A 27,447-nucleotide genomic window follows, 5' to 3' on the forward strand; every position below is an offset into this window, starting at 1 on the left:
CTGCTTCATATGAGTGATTGATTGTCGCCTCAGGAAAAAAACAAACAGACTCATGACTTTTCAGTTTCTGAAAATATATTTGAAAAACATTCATTTTACAGTATGAAAACAATGAATAAATACCCATTTGACACCAACCATACAAATACATTTTCTGCAGTTCCATAGATCTATTTGGACATTTATTGTAATACATTTTTTCACCACAATAAAAATGTTTAATTATCTTTCCTAGAGCAGAACACCCACGACACTTAATAGATCTCTACAGCAGCAGCAATACTCAGAAATGTCAACATTAAATATCACTCATAAGACGGTGGACTCTTTCACTGCCGCTGTAGTTTCAGGCACTTTTTCTTTCCATACACGGACGCCTAAATCTGAAGAATTACAACACATTAAATGGCAACTGCAGTCACGTTAATACAGTGTGGTGCTTTGAGTCATCTGTCAAAGCGATACAATCAGGTACCTTCCATTGACTCACAACGGGAGCACAGGCGATACATTTAAAACATCTCTTTGGATTAGATTTGAGCCATTTGAAGACATGAGAAAGTAAAAATCCTGAGAAATAAAAGATACTAAAAACTAGACTGAGGAATAAATTACAGTGCAGTGTTTTTTTTTTTTTATAAAAACATATCCCTGGTTAACGACATTAAAATCATACACTATAAATATTGTCTCCACATTCCTGTTTTCTTTCTTCGGCACAGTCTGAACACACAGCTGGCCACAAGCGTCTGAACAAATATTTACTATTCACAAGATAAATATATGAATGCGGCTGAATTACTGTTGGACATACAAGTATTGAATAAACATAAAATGAAGGCTGCGTCCTTCTCCAATCTTTCCAACAACAATCTACAGTGTCAGTCTCATGGCTGAAATGACATCAATGTCACAGTGAGTTTAAAAAAGGCATTTACAAAATCAAACAGTATGGTTCCTCGTGGTTCGTAATAAGTAATACGAGAACGGTGCAGGAGATGATTCTTCCACAAACATATCACAGCGTACGTTTCATTGAAATAGAGTTTAAGAACACTGGGACGTACCGAAACAAACACAACGGGTCACAGGAAAACAAGATAATAGCACAATTAACGTGCTCATCAAACGTCTCTAACATAGAGTTCATGACTGCAACGTCACACGAACAACAAGACAGACATGCCATCAAGTCTACAATACGAGTGTAAACCAGTTATCCTTCATATAAACAGTGAGCGACTGAAGCCACGACCGACAGAGAATAAATAATATCAGAATCATTTCTTTCAAACACCACAGCTTATAAACTTGTCGATACGCCCCGCGCGCGCGCACACACACACACACACACACACACACACACACACACACACACACACACACACACACACACACACACACACACACACACACACACACACACACACACACACACACACACACGATGGCGTTACGGTATTAAAGCAGCAGATTGTGGGTCTAGCCCTGCTGCTGCTGCACCAGCCTGCGGTAGTGTGGCATGACCTTGGTCTCCGGGAGGTAGAGTCCCATCTCCAACGCCACCAGCACCGGGAACTCCAGCGGAATCAACTCGCGCCTGTTGATGCGGAAACGCTCCTCCAGCTTCTGCTCGTCCACAGGGAGGAAACGGAGGAAGGGGTTACAGGAATAATGGTTAGAGTCCAAGAATGTGACCAAGAATGTGACGAGATGCAGATAATCATCAACACGGGAATGTTCTGATGTACAAGTATCTGTTTGATGCTCATGCAGCTTTATTTTGTCACTAGAGATGACTTTTTTCAACATTCTATATATACACTATGACTTTTGACATATTATACTATGACTTTTTTTGACATGTTATACTATGACTTTTTTTGACATTATACTATGACTTTTTTTTGACATGTTGTACTATGACTTTTTTTGACATATTATACTATGACTTTTTTTTGACATATTATACTATGACTTTTTTTGACATGTTATGACTTTTTTTGACATATTATACGATGACTTTTTTTGACATATTATACGATGACTTTTTTTGACATATTATACTATGACTTTTTTTGACATGTTATACTATGACTTTTTTTGACATGTTATACTATGACTTTTTTTGACATGTTATACTATGACTTTTTTTGACATGTTATACTATGACTTTTTTTGACATGTTATACTATGACTTTTTTTGACATGTTATACTATGACTTTTTTTGACATTATACTATGACTTTTTTTGACATGTTATACTATGACTTTTTTTGACATGTTATACAATGACTTTTTTTTGACATGTTATACTATGACTTTTTTTGACATATTATACTATGACTTTTTTGACATGTTATACTATGACTTTTTTTGACATGTTATACTATGACTTTTTTTGACATATTATACAATGACTTTTTTTTACATGTTATACTATGACTTTTTTTGACATGTTATACTATGACTTTTTTTGACATTATACTATGACTTTTTTTGACATGTTATACTATGACTTTTTTGACATGTTATACTATGACTTTTTTTTTTACATGTTATACTATGACTTTTTTTTACATGTTATACTATGACTTTTTTTGACATGTTATACTATGACTTTTTTTGACATATTATACAATGACTTTTTTTTACATGTTATACTATGACTTTTTTTGACATGTTATACTATGACTTTTTTTGACATGTTATACTATGACTTTTTTTTTACATGTTATACTATGACTTTTTTTTTTACATGTTATACTATGACTTTTTTTTACATGTTATACTATGACTTTTTTTGACATATTATACAATGACTTTTTTTTACATGTTATACTATGACTTTTTTTGACATGTTATACTATGACTTTTTTTGACATTATACTATGACTTTTTTGACATGTTATACTATGAATTTTTTTGACATGTTATACTATGACTTTTTTTGACATGTTATACTATGACTTTTTGACATGTTATACTATATACTTTGACATGCTTTATTATTACTTTTTATGACTTTTCGACATACTATACTATGTTTTTTCAAGATCTTTTTCGACATACTATACTTCAACATGCTATGTGTACTATGCCTTTTTTCGACATACAATAGTAAGACATATTCATGACTTTTTTCTACCTGCTATAATGTGACTTTTTTAGACATGCTATACAATTACATTTTTAGACACATAATAGTATTCATTTTTTTTTCATGCTGTACTATTTAAAAAAGTGATGAATTATAACTTTTTCGACATGATATTCTATCACTTTGTCATGAATTATCTCGACATAAACTACTATTACTCTTTTTCAGATGCATTACATTTTTTCAACAAAAGTAAAATACTGTGACTTTTTATGACCTTTTTACGACACGCTACACTATGACTTTTCTATTACATTTTTCAACACTTTATACTGGGACTTTTTTAGGACTCTTTTTTTGACATACTATACTATCATTTTTTCTTACATACTATACTATGAATTATATTCTAACTTTTTTCAACATGCTGTATTATGACTTATGCTACAAGCTATAATATGACTTATTTAAACATGCTATACTATGACTAATTCTAACAGGACTTTTTTCAATATTAATATTATTCAATATCGGGTGAAGGTATAGTATAACGTAATCATGATGTGTTCAAATGTAGTCTTGTAAAAGTTTTTGGTGAGAAACTTGAATGAATAGTTATTTGAAGGAAGTGTTTTCACAGCAAAGTAAAACAGACATAAGAGAGGGAATTATGACCTGTTGAACTTTTTTTTGTTTTTAATGCACTGGTATCGATCGGTACTCTGTATCAGCTGATAAGCAAACGTCCCACTCTGGGGATCAATATAGACTTAATCTATAGCACTGAGTCTAGTTCTACATGTGTTATAAGTTGTTCCACTTTGTTTACTCTTCTCTTCTCAGAGGGTTACAGTATACAGGTTCAAATGTCCTGCTTTATTCTATGGAAACTTTACTCACGTCAATGAGCTGTTTGACATCTGGCTTCCGTAAATCGCTGCTGATCTTTGCAGCCAGCAGCACGCACGCAGCTGCAACCAACTTCCGGTTCTGCTTGTTGAGGCAACCCTGCAGCACCAGCTTCTCAAAGTAAACAAAGGCCATCGCGATGGTGACCGGCTGAAGGCCGCTGTCGTCGCTCATGGCCCGCATCTCCCTCTTCAGGCTAGTAGAAAGCAAGGGAGAAGTCACTCTAACCGATCACTTTTCTAAGAAAGAGTGTGCTGTGTTGTGTTTGAACCAGATTAAAACTGGAAACGTGATGAGGTACAAACAATGATCAACCCTCAAAAGGACATTTAGATCATCTGTACCTTCTTATCTTGCTCAGAGTTAGCTTGATGTGAGGAAACTTCTCCTTGAAAGTCTCATTCATGTCCTTCTTCAGGTCAGATGGTTTCACATACTCAACAATAGTCGTCTGAAGAGATGAAATAAAACAAACCAGCATGTCAAAACAGAAGTAACTCATGTCAGCATGAATTACAGCTGCAATGAAGTTTTACAGTTTTTCTTTTTCTTTTGTAGGCAAGGACTGCGCCACACACACACACACACACACACACACACACACACACACACACACACACACACACACACACACACACACACACACACACACACACACACACACACACACACACACACACACACACACTAGAGGTTACAGTCCTGTGATAGGATCTTTCTCTGCAGCAATGAAATCATGTGACCAGTACATAACGGATGTGTTTCACTCTAACAGAGCTCTGCTTCATTTTACAAATGTTAGCAGATTCATTTACAAGTTGCCTTTTTTGAGGACACTGCATTGAAGAAGTGCAGATACCCTGTAGTTTAATTATTTTAAATATAAAAGACGAATTGCTAGATGTAACATCCTTTCGTCCCTGTCTGCAGTCTTTGACATGCAGATTACAAACCGTGTTACCCATACCTACAAGTTTAGCGTCATGTAAATACACTGAATGAATAGAACAAACTCACCACGTATGATGCAAATATCAGAACCCTCTTGTGTCTCCCGCAAGGCCACTGAGGGTCACTGAGTAGGTTAGGATCGTACTCCACCACCTCCTCTACAGCTGAAACACACACACAAAGAGACGTGTGCAATGACATCTGGTCGTCGGTTAAACAGTGAAGGAGCAGATGTGTGCCTGTTGGTCCTAATCTGAGACGTACATGGGTCTTGTGCGGCGCTGTTGTTCAGACGAGCCGGGGTGAAGTTCCTCTGCCCATTGCCACGGAAGCGGGACTGGGGGGTCTGAGCTGTGCAGGTCTCCGGTGCACCGCCGCTCTTCTGTCTCACCAAGGCATTGGTCGGGTAAAGGAACTGAGCGTATGACACCGTCTGAGGAGAGAAAATGAAACCGTCAGCAACCTTCAAATCCAGCAGATATAGCTCAGTAATGAGAGTATTCCGGTTCTCTATCATAGTACTACATATATAACACATATATATTTACCTTGCTACAGTCTCCAAGCTCCACACCTTCCAGAGAAGGAAGCAGGTCAGCAGCCACCACAGAAGACAACCTCTGTCTATGAGCCTCCAGCTTAGGATCACTGTTCAGAAAGAGTCACATGCGTGTCATTCTCACCACACGACGAAGTCACACACTGCCCTTTCCTGACAATGATGATGGTAAATCACAGAGGAGGATGAAAACATAAAAGCGATGGGTGGGTGCTCTCTGCGTGGGATGATGCTTTCATTGTACCTGAGGTGAGCACTCTCTCCATAGGGCAGCACTGAGAAAGCAGCATATAGCGACCGCTTGGCACAAATCAGCACGATCCTGCAGGACACAACAAGTTAAGGCAGACAAAACAGATGGTGTGTCAGTCTACAAGCAACAGCTACAGTCACTGCTGTCAACAGCTACAGCCACTGCTACAGTCACTGCTGCTCAACAGCTACAGTCACTGCTACAGTCACTGCTGCTCAACAGCTACAGTCACTGCTACAGTCACTGCTACTCAACAGATACAGTCACTGCTACAGTCACTGCTGCTCAACAGCTACAGTCACTGCTGCTCAACAGCTACAGTCACTGCTACTCAACAGCTACAGTCACTGCTGCTCAACAGCTACAGTCACTGCTACAGTCACTGCTACAGTCACTGCTGCTCAACAGCTACAGTCACTGCTACAGTCACTGCTGCTCAACAGCTACAGTCACTGCTGCTCAACAGCTACAGTCACTGCTGCTCAACAGCTACAGTCACTGCTACAGTCACTGCTGCTCAACAGCTACAGTCACTGCTACTCAACAGCTACAGTCACTGCTACTCAACAGCTACAATCACTGCTGCTCAACAGCTACAATCACTGCTGCTCAACAGCTACAGTGTCTGCTACAGTCACTGCTACTCAACAGATACAGTCACTGCTACAGTCACTGCTGCTCAACAGCTACAGCCACTGCTACAGCCACTGCTACTCAACAGATACAGTCACTGCTACTCAACAGATAGTCACTGCTACTCAACAGATACAGTCACTGCTACTCAACAGATACAGTCACTGCTACTCAACAGCTACAGTCACTGCTACTCAACAGCTACAGTCACAGCTACAGTCACTGCTACGCAACAGATACAGTCACTGCTACTCAACAGCTACAGTCACTGCTACTCAACAGCTACAGTCACTGCTACTCAACAGCTACAGTCACTGCTACGCAACAGCTACAGTCACAGCTACAGTTACTGCTACGCAACAGATACAGTCACTGCTACTCAACAGCTACAGTCACTGCTACTCAACAGCTACAGTCCACATATTCATCATCCATTGAGCTACAGTGACAACGAAATCAGTCACAGAGACACTTCTATGTTGATCTGAATCACTACCAAAGCTTAACAGCTAACAAAAACTACATAAAGCTCAAAGTGGAGAAGGAACCCGATCGCTCAACAAGCGTCCGGTTTGTGACTCTCTTGTATTGACATTACATCCAAGTCACAGAGATAAGTAAAGCCATTTTCATGAACAATTAAATGTACTTTTAAAGCAAAAATACAGAAAACAGATTCCATTCTGTTCCAAATGTAAATGGGCTATTTTCTGGCTCACTTAGTGTTCTTTCATAATTAACTGAAAAACGTCTGTCGGGCCAAAACAAGAGACAAGTCACTCTAGGAAACCGTGACACACATTTTCACTATTTTATGATAAAACAAGACCAAACAATAAATTAATGAATTGAGAAAAAAAAATTTGATTGCAGCCCTTGAGATTAGCATCAGATTTTCCCAAAAAATATATAAACAGTGAAAAACTATTTTTTATCAAAATTCAAGACGGTCATTAAACAACACTCACTGCTCTACAATATTTCCAGAATTCTCAAAAACCTTTCAAAACAACTGGACAAAAAAAATATTATCTGCAGCACGATAAAAAAAAAAAAAAAAGTTAAAAAAATATTTAAAAAATCTCAAATTGCGACTGTGTCTCTTAATCAAGATAGACGGAAACATGGCATATGTTGCTCTTTTCTGCTATTTTTGTAAAACATAAGCAAAATATGAATGCATCTCAAGTAAATTTTTTGTTTGATGAATCAATTAGTTGTTTTTTAAACATACTTCTCTTAAGTTATACCTTTCCTCAAATTGCTTTTGTTGTTTGACCAAAAGTAATACAAAAAGAAAAAAGATATCAAAGTCTGTAGAAGCTGCATTATTTCACATTTGAGAAACTGGAACCTTTAAAATGTTTGCTTAATAAACAACTGAAACAATAAATCGGTCAGAAAAATCTCCGTCTCAACGATGAACCAAACATAAAGAAATAAGAAAAATGTAAACCTGAACAGAAGCTGTAGCCAGTGATTTCTGCTTTCATTTCTTTATCATTAATAAATTATCAAAACTGTAGTTGACGAATAATTTTCTGTCAATCGACTAATCAAGTGTTTTCAGAAATACGTCTGGGTTTTTAAAGTTTGCGGACTATTTTATTGGGGGGGGGGATAATCTGATGCAGATATATGTGACTCAAAGGTTATGTAAACACATGAGAGGCACAAACAAAGGCTACAAGCTGGACTGACTAACATCAACAAACAGTATACAGCCACTAGAACTCTTAAGTTCTGATAAAAACGTAGACAAACCACTCACAGCCTACGTACAACCACTGAACACAACTTCAGCTCCTCACAAAACACCGATCAGTAACAGTCAGCAGACTCCGGGTCTCAGAGAGAGATATTAAATATCTTACAAGGGACAATATAGCGACACAGACACCTACTTCAGTTAATTAGCTTAGTTACGTAATAGCTTTGCTTCAGCCTAGTAAGTAACTTGCACCGCCTCAAACAGAAAGTGACACTTGAGGGGCAATTTTAGGATTGCTTCATCATTGTTTTGCAGATAACACTGGACACACATTCATGTATGTGGGCATGAAATGGAGGTTAAATGGAGGAGAAATGTAAAAAAAAAAAAAATGACACATGGGGAAAAAAATATGACATGTTTTCAGTGAGTAAGAAAATATTCCAGAAAATAAATGTAAAAAAAAAAAAAATATATCACACTCTTCATCATGCTTTTGGGGAGTTAACTTACTGCAATAGTATAAGGTGTTACAATTCTACACTGCACTTCTTTTCAACACGCAGCAGCTGCACCGCTGTTATTCCTCTGCAGGCCAAACTAAGCGCCAGAGTTAAGCAGCTTATTACAATACTAGCAGGAGTATAACACCGCTGGTGAGCTAAATGCATATTTCAGTAGAAAACAAAGCAGCCTTTCTTATTATTCTGACGGAAAACTTAGTGTAGCAGCAATCCTCATGGGTCCCTCTATTATATATATATATATATATATATATATATATATATATATATATATATAGTATGTAAATGTATTTGTGTATGTAAAGTGGAGACTCACCTACATCCCCTGGTATCATACTGTCTCATACTCTTGATGAAGTGGACTTTCTTTGGCACCTTGGGTCCAGGAGAACCAGACACATTCCTCAACCTGAGTACCCCGTTAAGAGATCAAGAACAAACACTTCATTCATCAGCGAAACAAAAAGGACCTTCACGTGATGTGGCTCAATCTGTAATCTGCGATGTAAATCTCTTTAACACCACAGGTTCAGAGATAAAGCAAAAAGAAGAGGGTCAAGATTAATAAAGTAACATCAAGTAACGGTGTTAAACGTTGGGGACTACAGTGAAACTACCCTATAATGTTCCATCTATACATCCCATATCATTTATACTTGACATATTGTACATCTTTTACGGGTTAAAGCAGAGAATACTGGAACTTCACATAAGTACAGGAGAATGAAAGTGACTTCCTGTCCATTATACCTGCTGGTTTCATTTTATGCGGAAGTGGGTAACTTGGGATTGTTTTAAAGGCCCATGTCGAGACACCGACCACTAATAAGGCTCACCTCTGCCGTGAATCCAGAGGATTGCCGGCCGGGACCGCCGGCCGGGACCGGGCTGATAGCGGCGGGCGTTGACCTGGCACGGGAGCAGGGCTGGTGTCCGGTTGTAACAGGAGACAGAGGGGTGTCCGGGGTGAGCGTCTCGGCCACACCACCACCCTCCAGAAATACCTCGTTGGCGCCTACACTGGCCGCCCCGGTAAGTCCCGGGGACATGACCACAGAAGGTCCTGGAAAACTGGAGGACGAGCCACTGCCGGCCGCGGAGGGTTCTGTCACCTGGACGACCGGTTCATGGCTGTCCGCCGGCGGGGGCACGACCATTGCGCCGCTGTCTCTGTACCTGAGTCGCTCCTCGGGGGCTTTTTGGTCGGTGTTTCCATCGCTGAGCTGACACTGGGGTCGTCCGTCGAGTGAGATATTAGTTAGAAACAACAACGCCGCTTGTCTCCTCCTAGAATCCTTCGCTTTCCTCCGGTGTTCGCGGTGTGTTTTCACTGGTTTGCCGTTGTTGCCGGTGGACTGCAGACCGCAGACGGCGGTCGCCATTCTAGTTTGAAATGTGGCCGTTGAACGCGAAGGCAACTGGAGACCGGTAGCACAGCACTAAGCTCCGCCCCTCTTGGCGCCGATTGGCAGTGATGGAAATGATGTATCTTGCTCGCCGTTGATTGGCTGTAGTAAAATAGTGGGAGGTGCTCTGGAAACAAAGGAAGTATTTACTAAATTCACCAATTAAATTTAATTGCTGATAAATTTCTATTTATATGAATTGATTGAACTACTTTTTTTAAATACAATTATTTAAAAAAAATTGTATATCTGTAAAAGTCAATCTGTATACAAAACTAGGACAAAAGGCGGATGAGATCAAACAAATAGTCACATTCTGTAAAACCTGAACATGCTAAGTTTTGACATTTGACACTACATCTCATTTGCAACCGCCAATCTTTAACTGTGAGTCTGTGGAAGCATGAAAGAGTTTAGATTACACAATTACGCACAAATTACAAATTCAAAACCAAAACTATGCTTAGCATTATGGCCATTATGTAGAGATATGTACAACAGAGATAATAATCAAACAGTAAAATTAATAAATTAAATGCCCAATGCTGGATGGCAACATATGGCATAATATATTTTTACATTTCTATTCACTGTGTTTTAAAGTGTGTTGTTTCTGTGTAAAAAAATAAAATAAAATAAAAAGCACCAATGGCAAAAATCAGGTAAACACATTGCTCTTTATTTCAGCAACAACAACATAATGAAATTGTCTTCACCTTCTCATTCATCTTTTCTTTTCTTTTTTTCTTGCTCTGAACAGCAACCGTCTGGTATGACCAGTTTAAGGCTTTTTGATTCTAGCTTTGTGTTTGTGTTTTGAGGTACAGCCCCGCCCAAACTCCTGCCATAACAAGTTCACTTTATGGTACACCTTGTGGTAGTTATGTGATGGACTCAAACAGTTAGCACCATAATTGAAACCTCTCTGGCTTTTATTTTTTTTAACTGCAACAGGGTTGGTAAAGGTGTTCCGTGGGCTGTTACTTATTTATTTTAGTGTCATCTGGGAAAACTGAGCTGACTGGACAGTGTTTACAACAAAACTGTCTTATCTCAATGACACATTTCAAATTAACCTAAATGTACATGGCAGGACTCCCCTCCCCCACATACACCCATACACATGCTGGTATATGAGCTCACACACACACACACACACACACACACACACACACACACACACACACACACACACACACACACGCAAACACACACAAACACACACACACGCACACACAGTTCAGAAAGTTCCTTCTTGTGACTACTCTATACAAAAACAACCCTGATAAAATAAAGTACGGTATCGCTTTATTTTACAGGACCATCAATTCTTAATAATTTCATAGGAAGGTTCCTGGAAACTAATATTTAGCACTAATTATAGGTAAATAAATACCAAATAATAAATTCATTTAAATGATAAGCTAGTGTGACCATCACTCTACAGCAGGTCAGAAATGTGTAATTTGTTGAGTATGGTGAGTATTGAAATCATCATATAAAGAATTAAGTTTCCAAAAATGTGTGGGTGATGAATAAATGATTTGGGGGTTTAAATAGAGCAGTTATTTCAAGGGAATCCTCTGGAAATCAACAGCTCAAATTCTGTCTCTACATTCCCCCGAAACTCAAATCTAATTAAAAATGTATTTCTAGGAACGTTTAAAAAAAATTAAAAGAAAATTACCGATCCTGTAAAATAAAAGTGTTACCACAAGTATCACATGCCTGTACCATCAATAATATCAAAGCTATTCCCAGTCTGGAGTCTGCAGCTAATTATTATTTTTTTCTCTACATTATTCAGACAACAAAGTATGGATACAGTAATATTACAGACAGTGCTGTCCCCTCTGTAACTTCCTCTTCATTATACAGTTTCATTTACATGGAAATTAATATCCCGTTTCTTTTGCGGTGTAAGACGGATGCAGTATGAAAATACAATTGTTGAGAGTCCTATCAGAATACATCCTGTAAATGTAAATCATACTGGAGCTATTGTTCAGTACACATTCTGAATGAAGGTGCATCTTATTGGAATAATAGTGATGGCGTGTCCCAAAAACAACAGACTGCTTGTAAACACACAAATCTCTTTTTTTTTTTGTTCTAGCTTACCTAAAAAAAACTAAAAACAAATGTTGTACCACAGGAATGTTGTAAATCCCACTAACAGCATAAAAATGCTTGAAGCCTTGTCACAAATAATCACATTTTCAACTGTTTTTACATTCAGCATTTTCAGAGAATCCTTCAACATGAGTGAGTAGATATGGAAAAGTATGATTACGATCACCGGTGCCTGTAGATGTACTTATTGTAGATTGTGTTTAAAATTACAGTGCGAGTTCACCGCCTTTAAATGCCTCTCACCCTTCTACATCTTGTTCCATGATGTCTCATTTCTAGCTGCCATAAATAGTCATGCATGTTGAAGGCTCGTCTCTGTTGTTGATCGCCTTGAGAGGATGCGCTGAAGCACCTTCACTGAGGAGGACTTTCGGCCTCTGATTGATAGTCAGCTCCACTCCTCTGACTACCTGTGCTTCTCTCTAACTTCACCGGAACAGCAAGTTCGCTGCTAACGTCAAGCTCTTCCTGTACCACACCCCGACCTGAGAAATGATACAGAAACCGAAATATGCACCATCATTACACAACATCACAGCACTTTGCCTTTGTAAAAAATAAAGACGCCACGCCTCTCACACCTGTTTGTCTCCACTGGCTGACAGCACAGAGATCAATCAAGTTAGGCGGGGAGCGGAAACAGACTGCTCAGTGAGAGTCATCCACCTGCCATTGTGTTTAAGGCAGGGTGTCCACAAAGCTCGAGCTGAGTTACAGCGCCTTCAGCATGTCACACGGTGGTCTCGTACTCCATCACTTCTTTGGGTGTGCCCAGACAGCGGTACTGGATCCTTGGCGTGACCGGGGCGGCGCTTTCGAGCACCAGGATGGTTTTGCGCAGCCGGCGGTCGATGAAGTGAGCATCCCAGGCAGGGTACTTCTTCCTGGGCAGGTCTATGCGGATGACAGGCCCCTCTGTCCTGGGTGTTAGGTTGGGCACCGGGGCCTGAGCTCCCCGGAGTGGTCGTACCTGAAACACGTCTCCATCTACCCCAGACCCCTGCTCTCTTTCTGACCCTTTAGTTCTCTGAAGGGTTCTGGGGGGGCTGCTCACCACGTCAGGGGGCAGGCTGGTAGCTGGGGAGGCCAGCATCTCCACAGGCACCTCCTTCTCCACAATGTAACCCCACCCTGAGACCGGGCCGTCAGGGTGCAGCAGACAGTAGTACACAAACATGAAGAAGGTGCCCAGAGCGTAGCTGCTGGCCACCACGCACACCATGATGACGGCGTAGAAGTCTAAGGTACGAGGGTCGCGGTACAAATACCAGGCAGTGGTGAGCGCCACATTCTCAACGAACACAGTCAGGCTGTAGATGAGCATCCTGCAGCGAGTGCGCCCCTCTCTAACACTGAACCAGCAGAACACATACACGATGCCCACCATCATGTTGTAGATAATCTCCTCCCATTTGGACATGCAGAAGTCCGTCTCGCCTTGAATGATCCAAAACGTCATGATGCACCAATGGGCCACGATGAAGATGCCAAAGTAAAGCTGGAACACAGAGGCGAACAGGGCGAAGGCCAGAGTGCGGGCGCCGATGGTGAACAGGTGCCACAGAATCTGAACTATGACGGCTTTGTAGGTCATGGGTAGCTTATCGTCTCGGGAGTCCCTCAGAGTTTTCTGATAGGACGCGACCATCCAGGCGAGGGATAGCAGCGAGGCAGAAGCTGAAAGCCCTGGAGAGACAGAGGGAAGAGAGAGAGATGAGCAACAGAAGTTAGACCTGATGAAAATGGCTAGGGGGGGGGGTAACTGTCCTACCATTTAGCACAGCGAGAATATACACTTCTCTGCTCTGTCGGAGCCTGATTGAGGCGCATCATAAATGACTCATCGTGCATAAGCGTGGGGCTGCAGACGTGTGATTGAGTGATGTGGTGATTGGCCGTTTTGGGGACACTCACCCTGAAGGGGCAGCACCTGATTGGCCTGGATCATGATGCTGAGCTGCAGCACCAGCTGAGGGGCGCTCTTCAGGAAGGACTCAAGCAGACGCAGCATGCTGATATCGGCGCTCTCAAACATCATGCGCCAGTAGTAGTGGCGGCGCTCGGGGTCTCTGTGCCAGCGGCTCTGCACACCCAAATACAGGGCGTGGACGTACCTGTGTATCAGAGGCAGACACATTCATCAGTGTGTTAAGGCAGAGTGTTAGGTCTAAAAAAACTGTGCTTCAAAAACGTTTTGGACTTCAAACTCTCAGACTCTCAGAAGTCATAACTCATTATTCCAAACTCTGGGAGCTGTCAGTACTTCTTGCCAAAAAAGCTGGCTGCTTTTTTGCTCCTCTGGGATTCCGACTAGACTGAACCAAGCAGCTCTGTGATTTTAATTTTAGTACAGGCATCGGAGGGGTTGAATGTGGAGCTTGTGTGCAATCTCTCTTCAAATGAAATCAGTCAGAGTGCTGCAGAAAAAGGCAAATATGAGCAAAGAAATCCAAATACATGCATTCAATCTCTTCTTCGGATTCAAGGTTAGAGGGGGGGGGGGGGGGGGGGGGGGGGGGAATAGTGCTCGCTATAAATCCCCTGTTGAACTCCTGAGCTTTGCTGGCATGTACTCCCCCCCCCCCCCCCCCCCCCCCCCCATCGCTTGTTCTATAATGACCTTGTATGACAAACACACATCGTTTTGTAGACACACAGGTTCACATACATGCACTGTGCAAACATATTTCTGCACAAATGCATTGACACGTGACACCTATTTGTACCATGCAAATACACACTGTGTAAATCATTACTTTTCCACCCTAACTGTTTGAAAAAGCGTGGCGGAGGACTGAAGCTATAAATGTATATCTATCAGTAATTGCCTCAGGGAGACGGGTCTGAGGAGCCCTATGTCAACAAGCCCAGTGAACCACAAGGGAGTTTGTGTCACCATTTCTTTGTTCTGCTTCCTGCTACACAAAGTGCGCCTTGGGACGTAACACACTGAGAAAATAGAGCATATATACGTGCAATAATTGAGGGTCAAAGACTCGGGAGGACACGCACAAAGACAGAGTTTCACTGCACACACTCGGGCCATGTAACACAACCCCATATCCCATCTCTTGTGCGCTGACATTTAATTCTGGTAGCTGGCCCAAATTGATCCCCGGTTCACCTGACTAACAGTGTATCAGTGACGGATCATTCCCGAGTTAACAGCTGAGGGTAAAACACAGAGCGGTAATCCTCTTAATGTGCAGACACGCCGGTCTGAGAGCAGCGGCAGTGAACGCAGCGCGCGCGCGCGCGCACACACACACACACACACACACACACACACACACACACACACACACACACACACACACACACACACACACACACACACACACACCAGCTTTAATGGCATTACCGGTAATTCTGTGCCGCCACAATGTTTTAATGTGCTCCTGGACACACTCACACACATATAAGTCTAAGTCTCCAGGAGGAAATAAGGAATCAATATATATTACCCTCAGGGCTGTCTAAAGAGGCAGGAAGAGAGCGACCACAAAGATAGATTCTGAAGGCCTACACATAAATCAAACAAGTGATTTTCATTCATCAGTGCGCACAATATGTCCTTCTATAACGTTTTAGCATGTCTATAAAATGCAACTTGTCTTTGAATATCATCACATTTTGTTTTTCGTCTAAGCCTCCTCCTCCTCCTGCTACACTTCAAGCTGGATGCCTCCTCCCGGCTGGCGGCAGTCCAAGCCTGTCAAAATCAGAGCACTGTGAGCGTGAGCGCTGCCTTAGCACCACCGACTGAGTAGCTGACCTACAGACCTACTAGGCCTGCCACCCATGTGAGAGGAAGAGTGTACACACACCGGTTTGTTTTTAGTCTCAGGGTGTGCCTGATAATTAAACATGTGTGGGCTCGACTGAGAGGAACAGACTGAATCTAAAAACAGCTGGGGGATTCGAGAATATGGATTTAGCAAACATAAGAGCAGGCGCCTCAAGCTAAGAACTGAAAATACCCAGTGAAAGGGAGGCGGGCACACATATCACTGCAAATAGGAAGCAACTCTCATGACATTTAAGAGTATTCATTTTCTCCAGCACACAGGCTCCTTCTTGCCAAAACCCCTAAAGACAAAGGGATTTTTTTTCTTCTTTTTATATAAGGCGATTGGTGTGGATGAGTTGATGATTTTCCTCGGAGATGATTGACCTAAAAGCGTGTCAGGGGGTTTTGGGGGGAAGGGGGGAGTGGGGGTGGATTGGGTGGAGTCTAATTCTCCCTTTCTAAGCTGGAGACACGTCAAACAATACAAAAAGACATTCTGGCATTTTGGGCACAGAACCTCCCTGAATGATTTTACATTTCATAAGCGTTTAGCTACAGGGAGTGATGCTGGGCTGTGGAGAACACACACACACACACACACACACACACACACACACACACACACACACACACACACACACACACACACACACAAGGCAGAATGTGTAGTTTCCCTCTGCTCTCAGATGCCGTTATATTCAGACTTACCTCCAGACCTGTGCCAGCTGAAAGATATGAATGATGGCCTGTAAGAACCATATGAAGGCTCTGCAGCAGCCCCGGGCTCCTCCCCCGGTGCCCGGCCCTGGCAGCACCCCGGCCTCCTCGGCAGAGCGGCCAGCGCCCCGCTCGCCGCTGTCCTTGGTGCTGAAGTCGCTCTCCTCCGCTACCGACGCCCCCACCACGGCGGCCGCAGCCGTGCCGCTCTCGACGGTTTCCGAGAAATCGTAGGCGAACCATCGGAAGCTCAACACTTGCACCACCACGGACGGGATTATCACAAAGACCAGAGTCAGTGCAAAGCACCAGTAGGACCTCCTAAGGTAGTAGTCCGCGGCCAGCCACAGGTCTGAGGCCCCGTCCGAGAAGAACACCAAAAGGGCGCACAGCGTCCAGCAGCAGTCCGGGACGGAGTAGCGCTGCTCGGCAGGACGGTGCTGGGGAGGCCGCGGGTCCGACCTGGAGGGACACTCGGGTGGGATTTCGTTTCGTAGAGAGACGGGTGCACCATCAGATTTCGCGGCCATGTTTGTTGTAGGGAAGAGAGTGAGTAAGAGATGGGAAAATGATGGAAAGGGGGGGGGGGGGGGGGGGGGGGAGGGGGGGTCGCGTAGCCTGTCGGTCTGTATGCATGCGTGTAGGAGAGAGGGAGGGGAAAGGAGGCAGGGAGGAGGGCCAGGGTAGGTGAGGAAGACTGGGAGTCACCGCCGCCGCTCACTCAGCGGTGAAAATATACACAATATAAATATACAATATAAACGCTGCAGGTCCAATTCGATGCTTTTAGGGAGAATAATTCTCTGCTGGTAGATTTACTCCAGGGCTAAACATGGGTGACTCATCTTGCTTACGTTGCAGTTTTAGCCAGCGGTGGAAGAAGTAACTCGGATCATTTACTTCAGCAAACGTACAGTAAAGTACAATAAGTACACACTCTAAAAAAAACATACTCCCCCGGCAAAATGCATTGAGAAGCAACAAAAAGTAAAACACGTACTCGTTCTGCAGAGGATTGGTCTGTGTGACAGATGTATTACACCGATAGATATACTGCTGCATCAGTGTGGATGTGTGGGTGGCGTTTTGTTACTGGAGCTGGTTTGACTTGGAGGTCAGGGCCCCTAAAAAGATACAGTAAATCCTTGGTAATCTTTTTGGAGGAACAATAGCTCCAAACTACACAGTTGTTCTAACTACTGTTTTTTTTTTATATCTTTAACAATACAACGTACAATACTATCAAGGCGTGTGATGTATTTCCATGATATTTCGTGTAGTTACTAGTAAATAACTAGTAACTACAGCAATCTTATCTTAAAGAGGCCTTTGTGTCTCATCATTCTGAGGTGGATCAGCTGATGAGTCTCGTCTGCCTTCGCTTGCCTCAAGGACACAATCTGATCCGTTTTTCTATTCTGCTTTTTGCTGCCTCTACCTCTGAGGCTTCCTCTTTCTGCGCTCCTTCCTCTCTTCCAACAACCTCAGCTGAGCCGACTCCTCGGCTGAAACTCTGGTGACTTGTGTTGAGGCTGTCATTTCTGCCAACAGGAAACGCTACAGTAGCACTTTAAGCTCGCCGAGGCTCTCTTGGAGGTATCGATCCTCTCACTACTGAGCCGACTTGGAGAAAAACACATTAATAACTCCGACAAAGTAACGAGCAAATCAACACGTTGAAATATCCAGCAATACACTTCCTCATTATCAAACAATGATTAAAAAATACATCTAACACCTTGGAAAAAAACAAGACAAAGATAATGAAAATGTACTAAAATTTAATCATTCATAAAAGCTGGAAAAGCATCTGTGACAGCAATATTAGAGTTGGTTTAGTACAATATATTTTCAGCCTCAAGACACAAATCAGAACACACCATTTCCCCCCCATCAGTCTATAAAATACTAATTTCCTTAGCTTTATTATGCAAAAATGGAAGTAGAATATATTATGGGAAATATGGAAGGCTTGCAGCTCTCAATAAAAAAAACAAAGTCACTTAGGAAAGATGTTATCTCATCAATACACATCCTTGAAAGTAGGAGCGAGTAACTTATGGACAATGATGCATCTCGGTTGACACTGTTAGTGCAGCAATGTATGAAAAAAAGGGTCAACATTTCACAAGGTTTTCCTTTTGCAAACGTATTGTCACAATATGCCAAAGATTGATGTTACTTTTAATAAAACATTTTAGTTCCCATATATGGATTTAAACCCACGGTCTCTTCTTTTACACTAATATTTCAAAAAGAAAGACACATTGGAGAAGAATAAACAAATAAAACAAGAACAGAGTTGTCGTCAGGCTGACGATACAAAGAGAGAGAGAGAGAGAGAGAGAGAGAGAGAGAGAGAGAGAGAGAGAGAGAGAGAGAGAGAGAGAGAGAGAGAGAGAGAGAGAGAGGTGGATTTCTTCGCTGCCTGAAAGCAGAGAAGAGCATCTTGAGATTATGTGCCGTCTCCTGGTGAAGTATCTCGGTCTGCCTTTTTCAAAATGCTCTGGAGAGGACTTGGAATGCTGGCATGATCCACTGGGAAACAGTTAATCATTACAAGTTTCTGCAAGCAAGAACAAAACATATATATATATATATATATATATAATGTCAGAGGATATTCAACATGGTGAAGGACATGCAGAGAAACAGGAGCCGCAGTTTGGAGCCGATGCCTCAAACTCAAACGACCCGTGAACAGTGAACCTCTCATTTAACAAAGACTGCCGTCATGATTTTAGATTTCTTTGAACTTTGGTTACGTAATCAGTTTTATGACTGTCACTATGATGAATATTCCATATTTCAACCAGGCTTCAAGACTCAAGAGTTTGATTTTCATATTGAAGTGAAAAGACTGTAAAGCAACGATTAACGGTCACAAACACATGAAGTCCATCACACTAGTTCAGCGCGTCATTAGTAGAAAACGGGTCCGGAACGTGAAGTATGGCAGGAATATTTAATTACAGTTACAACGTTCCAACAGCAGGTGGAGCCACAGCATTCATGAAAGACTCGGAACTTGATACAATTTGGATAAAACATTTTTTAAAAATCATCTTTGATCAAATTAAAAGATGAAACCCTGAAATGGATTTTCACACAACAAGCTTTCACTGGACAGTAGTTCCAGGTTTTCTTCTATCTGTTCATATGAAGACAGAAAGGGACTAGAGAGCATATATTTATTCATGTTCCCCCTGAAAAGATTTACCTTATGAGTTATTATTGTTAAATAGTCATCAGTGATGCTATAATCCCCATTCATCAAGTGTATCTGGTTATTGCAACACAATACTCGCGTGCCGTCAAAATGAATTAAATGATTAAAAAAAAAAAAGACTGCAATAAACATCTAAACGTTCATGACAACCCTCAGCTCAGTGTGCGGCGGGAGGCCCGCTGGAGTCTGAAATAAATTTAGATTCAACTCCCACTCACCTGGCCTGGAGCTGCCGTGGGAGGGCATTTTAGAGCAGTGTGCAACTCGACTTCTTTTTTGTCTTCTTTTCCATCGGCGTTTTTCTGTTGATCTGTCTCACCAGATCATAGAAAATCTGAAACAAGAGAAAGTTCATTGGGCTCAAGGCTTCCGCGATCACAGAGCTAATATCGTCACGTTAACTTGTGGTCACGTTGTAGGCGCCGCGTTAGCCTTCTCCGTCACTAATGTTGCAGCTTTTAAAACGGTGGATAAAATGTTTTTTTGGACCGATCGAAAACCTGTACCGAACCGTCCGCGACACACAAACAGTGTCGTGAAGCGAACCGTGACTTCTGTGTACCGTTACCCCTCTGATAGCGGCCGTACTCACCTCATTAACATTGATCTTTGATTTAGCTGAAGACTCTAAAAAGGCACAGTTGTTCCACTGACGGGCCAGGTTCTGACCCTGCTCCTTTCCGACCACACGCTCGTCCTCCAGGTCACATTTGTTTCCCACCAGGATCATTGGAACCTGATGGATCAACAGAAACATTAAAGAGGTTTGAGCTCAAAAGGCAATAAACATGCATGATTCACCTGGTTTATGATCTTGTATACAGTAGAAGCACGAGGGAAATATTAAGTGAACCACAAGACCAATCAAGAAACCTGCTATGAATAAATAAAGCACCGACTCAGCGTGCTGCACGTCCTCTCTCTGAATCGAGAGATGAAGAGACCGAGACTGGAAGTGGCTCATAGCGTCTAACAGCTCTGACATTTACACCCCGTCACAAAGTTCCTGCCCCCCCCCCCCACAGAGCCGACTCTAATGAGGGAGCGATGAGCCCGAGAGGAGACACGGGCAGATTATACAGAGAAACGCAGATAAAAGGTTATCACCGAGGAGAACCTCCGCACACACGGAGGAGGAGGAGGAGCCTAACGGAGGGTGATGTCACCTGCACCACGACAAGATGCACACTAACGCTACCAGATGAACACCATGCATCTCCAAAATTTGTTGAATTTTATTTACATTAAGTGAAAGATTAAGCTCTCTTTATTTCTCTTCTGCATCATCTTGTTTACATTCTATAGTTATGTCCTCAGTTCCATATTTCATGCTTTCATCATATGTATTTTTAATGCGACTGGGAGGATTTTTACACGATATTAATATTTCACTCTCAAATATCAATTAGCATTAATATATGGCAACTCCCCTATATGTATACATGCATGTTTCACATGTACTTATTGTTCTCTATTCTCTTTTACTGACTCACAGTATCTGAACATTGCTGATCAGTGGTGGTTGAAATGTTTGTTCCCCGTTTGTTTGGTTGTGAGAAAATTAACAGCAGTTCTGTTTTTCTTCATCAACTTTATTGGCTGCGGAAATACGCCCACATTTTAATTTACCATTTTAAAAACCAGTTGGATTATCTAAATAAACTGTCACAAAACGGAGGATGACTATACGTTTTAAAGAACACTCACGTCCTCGGTGTCCTTTACTCGCAGGATCTGCTCCCGGAGGTCCTGCAGGTCGTTAAACGTCGACTGCGCTGTGATGGAGTACACCAGAGCGAACCCTTGTCCATTCTTCATGTACAGGTCCCTCATAGCCGTGAACTGCTCCTACAGACCAGAGACAGAGAGGCGGAGCCATCAGCGGCGTGTTTACATTGATCTTCTTCACCCGACGCCCGTGTCTGACTCCACTTACTGTTCCGGCCGTGTCGAGGATTTCAAGCATACATTGCTGCCCGTCGACCTCCACTTGCTGTTGGGAGAAAGAAAAAAAACAAAAACAAACATGAACATTTTTCTTATGAGGAACATGGAGGCTCTTCAACAGCGTTGCATTGAGGTCCGTGTGTTCCTGAGCTTACCTTTCTGTAGGAGTCTTCTATTGTGGGGTCGTACTTCTCCACAAAAATGCCTTGCACAAATTGGACCGTCTGAAACGGAAAGGAAAAACACCCAGACGGTATAACATTATTAATCAAACGCTGGCACTGGAAAATTAAATCATCATTCATCTCTGACAAGAAGCCACTTTAATTTCTTAACACGGATAATTTACATTCTTGAGGCGGCACAACCCTCGACTCAGGCTACATCGTGCCTCCTAGTCGCTTTTATTTATTGTGGCCTGTTGAAATATTGCATCCCAGAATATATTACCCGCAGAATAAAGCCCTGTAGCACAATGCAGTAGAAGAAACCTACAGCTTCATAGAATAAACTCCGTTCTTCTCATTTTAAAAAGCACTACTTTATTGGAATTTGCATCACAACGATGTCAACGACACCATTTTACTACAAAAACGCAACAAACATAAATGACCCAGTTTGTCACTCACCAGTGCTGATTTTCCCACGCCACCTGATCCCAGCACCACAAGCTTGTACTCACGCATGGTAGAAAACTTGTCTGGTCAGCACAAGAGTCTGCGGAGCGACAGAGAGAACGATGAGGCGAGACAAAATATACTGTATAATTATACATCACACTTTCATGAACTTAAACAGTCTTTGTTCAGCGCGTTTTCCTCGTTCACCTTACTGTAAATTGATTTTGAAACTATGTTTAAGTACGTTGAGAGTCAAATTCCATGTAAACATTCGTGGCCAATAAAGATGATTCTGATTGCGATCAAAGACTTTTTTCCCCCTGCAAGATACCAAACTCATAGAGTTCAGAATTGCTCACAGTGTACAGTAACTGAAGTAGTGAAGCCGATCGACTGCGCTGACGTAAGAGTGAACACCCCGTCAGCACAGTGCCGACAACAATCAAAAATCACCACTGACATCAGCGGATTAAAACGCCGTTCCTCTGCCAAAGAATGAGCTCTCTTATCCCACCCACTACCAAGGGACTTCAGCTGTTGTGACGACGGGCGTCGCCTCAAAAAGAAAATCAAGAGGAGCTTAAGGGAAATCAAAGACAGAGATTCAGACGGGTGTCGAAAAAGATGTAATGTGGAGAAATGGACTCTGACATTTTTAGGATCTATTGAACTTTTCAGAGTCGGAACATGAGAGCTCCAGTGCCGCAAATAACTGAATCTCATTATCATAAGGAGGAGAAAGGCCACAGACAATGACCCATCATCATCATCATCATCATCAGCCTGGAACAGTTTAGACAAGTCAGAGGAACTCTCACAGGCATGAAAATGATTAAGATGAATATGTTTTCTTAAAACAATCTGTTATCGTCCAGGGATCAAAATCTTTGACAACTTTGCTGCTGATAATAACATAATAATAATAATAATAATAATAATAGCATCATGAACCCCTTGAGTAATACAGGAGGCTCGTCTTCTGTTGTGAAATTTTCCAACAGTGTTTTTTAATTTTTGTGTTTTGTTTTCTTGTGCGACTGAACGCTGAGAAAGTCACAAACCCAACACTGATAATCAAGCAGTTCATTCCTGCAAACATTTCTGATTATTCTAGAGAAAGCATGAGTAGGTCGGGCCAATGTGTATTTTGATAGATTTGACTGAACGGGGAGAATTTTACTTTTTTTTTTAATCAAAAGAATTGTGATTTTAAAAGGTGAAGAATATCAGAGAAGTGGCAACAAAAAAAACACATCTGCGGTAGCAAAACATCCAGAAACAAAACAAACGTGTACAGAGGCAAATGTGGTGAAAAGTTTTTAAATATTGCTTTTTGTGTTTGAAATTATATTCTGAAAACGCAAATGCAATCTTCATTTGATGTAGAAAATGTCAAAGAGGAGGTGATGCACACTAAAATCTCATTTTACGAACCTCTTTGAATCTACTAATCACACAAGGTCTGTTGGACATTTGCCAAACGTTGAGAGAAACAATACAAAAAAACCACTCTGTTACACTCGACCGACATTTGCAATTCTAACGAGGACGTATGAAACCCACAGTGTGAGACCGGCACACGAGGCCCTCCACAAAGAGGCATTGTGATGACCCTCCTCTACTCGAGGACACCACACAAACAGAACATGGAGATCAGAGGGTGCATGCATGACCACTGCACTGAAATCATTACCAAGGCAAAGGAGGGTGCACCTAGGGTGACACCAGCGTGTGCCTGATGCATTCGTCGGCCGATTCTTTTTTCTTCCCGTGAACCATTCTATTTAAAATTTTAATTTGTGTGGGTGTCACAAAACTGGCTTCTAAGCCCCGACATCAGATAAGAAAGCTAAGCCGCCCACCGATTAGATACGAGGCCGGATGCAAACATTTCAAGAATCGAACACTTGAGCTGACAACCTTCACCAAACCTACTCAGAAACACTTCCTGTTTTTTGTCGTTGACAGCGTCTCATTAGTACTAACGGCTAATGATCACTACATCCCACATTCCTGATCAGGAAGTGAAATGTAAACATCCATCCCAGTTCACAAAAAAAAAAGTATTTTGCGCACAATTCTGTGCAGTAAAACAAAAAGCAGATTCATGCTGAGAAAACAGCTTAACCTACTGTGTACACGGCTGCTGCAGATGTCAACTCCCTCTACATCTGGGGAGGGGGGGGCACCGGCAGATCCTCAGGTACGCCGATGTCAGCGGGCAGATGTTGAGGGTCGGTTGGGAGCCAGAAAACGAGACTACGCCAAACTGTTCAGACAGGAACCTGGCCCTGAATTAAACCAAATAGTGCAGTGTTTACAGTCAGCCTAGATGAAAACGGGACACATTTAAAACAAAACTGAAGTGTTTGCTTTGTGTTTATAAAGTCAGACAAATGAAAAAATGAAGGACAACATTTGACACCATTGGAAAAACCGGCTGTAGAATAGAACTATTAAAGTCATCTGCTGTGCAGTGTTAGCTTATTCATCCAGTGTTATGATGATGATGCTGCTTTTCTGGGATGACTTTATGTTGCTGATTTAAGTGCTGTGTGGGTCTACTTTATAATCAGGAGGTGAGTTGTCACACGTTACATAACAAACAAAAAGTATTCCATGAGAGACCTGTTGCTGATCAACATACAGACAGTAAAGAAAATACACGTGTCTAGAACATTCATTACAAGGCTGGTGGACTTTTTAAAATGATGTCTAACTGGGCTACTCTTCAGTTAGTGTGTCAGAGACAAGAGGGGGTAAATTGATTTTAACTTAACGTTAACAGAAGAGCACAAACACGCTTCTGATTTAATACAACTTTTATTAAAGTATATCGTGTAAAATGACGCTTTTTTTTTAGTTAAACGAGTAACGTTAGTGCTATAGTGGCAATTAAAACAAATGTGAACTTATATGAACAACTTGAAGCGAAACGTCGGCTGGCTTCGAGAGGAAGGGTGTGGCTATGAAGCAACAGAGTGAGACCGTAACACCGTCTAACACGAGCAGTCAAACTCGGCTTTATGCTATATATTGACGGATCAACATAGCTTAAATAAGAAAGTAACGGTGAGGGTGATTAGTCGTCGCCGAGACCAAAAAAAAGTAGCTTGATTACGACTTCCAAATGTTAGCATTCAGCTAGCAACATTTGGTCAAAGCAAGCTAACATGGGTGTTAGCCTGGAGAGGGTACGGCAAGCTGTGCGGAACAAACACTGCGTTAACCAACACTGTGTTAACTAACACTGGCGTGGTAGAGAAAACAAGCTGAGCTCGCGGTTTAACGTTGTTCGCGTCGGACAAATATTAAACTCCATTTTAAGTCGCCTAACGGTCAACTTAGATGTTTAGCTAACACCGTAGGCTAAATAAGTTAGCTAGCCAGTTAGCATTAAACTGAACTCTCAAATCTCGTGTTTTCATTCACGCTAATCTTGCTAATGTTCGATTTAGCAAACGCTAGTTGAGTTAACACGCGAATACACTGCTACATATCTGAAAGCGAGTGAGATACAATCGGACATAAAACTACTTGAACCACAAACCATGTTTGTACCGACAACTCGTTAGTTAGCTCTTCATTAGCTGGTGTTAGCTACTCAATACAGTCATCTAGCTCGGAAGCTAAAGCTATTTCATATGTAGCTACAGTGGAGACAGCGGGCAGGCTAGTTTCTCACCAGAGACAATAACATTTTAGAGACTAATCGATAAACTTAATAAGACACAAAACTTGATAATTAGCAATAAAAATGGCTAATTTTCCGCACGGGTAAAGCTTCACAAGACACTTACCGAGCTGCGCTGTGTGTGCGCTCTCTCACTATGTGAATGTGCGGAAGGGTCGGAGCGGAAGCTAATGATTGGCTGAGGATCAGCCAATCACGGCTGTCCAGGTTAAGGCACAATTTAAACCTCTTCAGTTAAGTTTATTTTAAAACAAATTTCATACAAAAGGCGTAGAGTAAAAAGCAAAGACCAAAGGTTATAACACAAAAATATATATGATATGAACATATACGATAAGAAAGGATTACATATATAAAACAGAAGATATATATATATCATAGATGATCATATTATTTTCAAATACAAAAGGGAATAATGCTTGTCCATGCATTTATCTTCAGTAGACTCGACTACTGTAACGGTGTGTTTACAGGTCTCTGTAAAAAGTCAATCGAGTCCTCACCAAGACAAAGAATTGACTTTAAAATCCTGCTGTTGGGTTATAAAGCCCTGAATGGTTTCTCAGAATAAAGTCTCTGAATACTTTCTCCACCACTAAACCTATTCACATCCATCCAACACAACCAGTAACATTATTTACATCCTGTGAAAGAGAGAGAACCACACACACGTGAAAAAAGGAGTGGACCAGGAAAGTGATTCATTGTGTTTACTGGTGTGCTGGTGTTTCATTTAGGAAGGACAAAGCATTTCATAAACAAACAGATGAATATTACTATTGAATCTCAAAGAAGATACTCAGCAGGAAGAGAAAGAGCTATTTATGCTTTTATGAACCCTATGAGACTTAAAAAGCCATCCATTTGGTGGAAATGAAGTGCATGCACTTGCCATATAAACTGTATCCCTCTGAACTTGTAATCTCATAAGTACATATTTACCTTTTAGTTCACATGGTGTGCTGTGATAACTCGGCGGCGGCTTACAGCTGTGGTCACTGAGACGTTGAAGGCAGCAGAGCTGAGTCGACACACATCTGTCTCGCCGATGTTTCGGTAACTACAGCAGCTGATAAGGAACAGAATGCAGAGGGAGACTTGAGTCCCTTTAGAGGAATCTGAGTGAAACGTCTTAACAACTATTGGACGGATTGTTTGAGTTTCACTTGATGCTTGTTATTGCTTTTGTCCCTGAGGCATATTTAATTTATGTAGGTGTGTCACATTATTGGTTGCATCTAAATGTTTTCGTCACTTGATCATCCACTTAA

At 41.7% G+C, this 27,447-nt stretch overlaps 3 protein-coding genes across 3 annotated transcripts; all 3 read right to left on the reverse strand.

Annotated features, from left to right (window-relative positions):
- Positions 1-57: 57 nt before the first annotated feature.
- LOC137889531 (CDK5 and ABL1 enzyme substrate 2-like) lies at positions 58-10,037 on the reverse strand. Its single transcript, XM_068733421.1, is given in 10 exon segments — positions 58-1,629; positions 4,001-4,205; positions 4,354-4,460; positions 5,027-5,124; positions 5,225-5,393; positions 5,509-5,608; positions 5,764-5,841; positions 8,957-9,049; positions 9,477-9,511; positions 9,513-10,037. Coding segments are annotated over 10 exon segments (1,542 nt in total). The 5' UTR covers positions 10,023-10,037; the 3' UTR covers positions 58-1,482.
- A 702-nt stretch (positions 10,038-10,739) lies between these two features.
- xkr7a (XK related 7a) lies at positions 10,740-17,223 on the reverse strand. Its single transcript, XM_068733779.1, has 3 exons — positions 16,678-17,223; positions 14,094-14,293; positions 10,740-13,865 (listed from the first exon to the last, which is right to left on the reverse strand). Exons 1-3 carry the CDS (start codon positions 17,214-17,216, stop codon positions 12,910-12,912), a joined length of 1,695 nt encoding a protein of 564 aa, XP_068589880.1. The 5' UTR covers positions 17,217-17,223; the 3' UTR covers positions 10,740-12,909.
- Positions 17,224-18,450: 1,227 nt separating this feature from the next.
- rap1aa (RAP1A, member of RAS oncogene family a) lies at positions 18,451-26,335 on the reverse strand. Its single transcript, XM_068732841.1, has 9 exons — positions 26,283-26,335; positions 24,615-24,773; positions 22,492-22,579; positions 22,018-22,086; positions 21,852-21,908; positions 21,623-21,763; positions 20,508-20,651; positions 20,134-20,249; positions 18,451-19,252 (listed from the first exon to the last, which is right to left on the reverse strand). Exons 3-8 carry the CDS (start codon positions 22,546-22,548, stop codon positions 20,163-20,165), a joined length of 555 nt encoding a protein of 184 aa, XP_068588942.1. The 5' UTR covers positions 22,549-22,579; positions 24,615-24,773; positions 26,283-26,335; the 3' UTR covers positions 18,451-19,252; positions 20,134-20,162.
- Between the last annotated feature and the right edge of the window lie 1,112 nt (positions 26,336-27,447).

Source organism: Cebidichthys violaceus, unplaced genomic scaffold (genome assembly GCF_023349555.1).
Source record: "Cebidichthys violaceus isolate CVI_PGR_0920_01 unplaced genomic scaffold, fCebVio1.0.p SCAF_6, whole genome shotgun sequence".
In the NCBI taxonomy this organism is placed as follows: Eukaryota; Metazoa; Chordata; class Actinopteri; order Perciformes; family Stichaeidae; genus Cebidichthys; species Cebidichthys violaceus.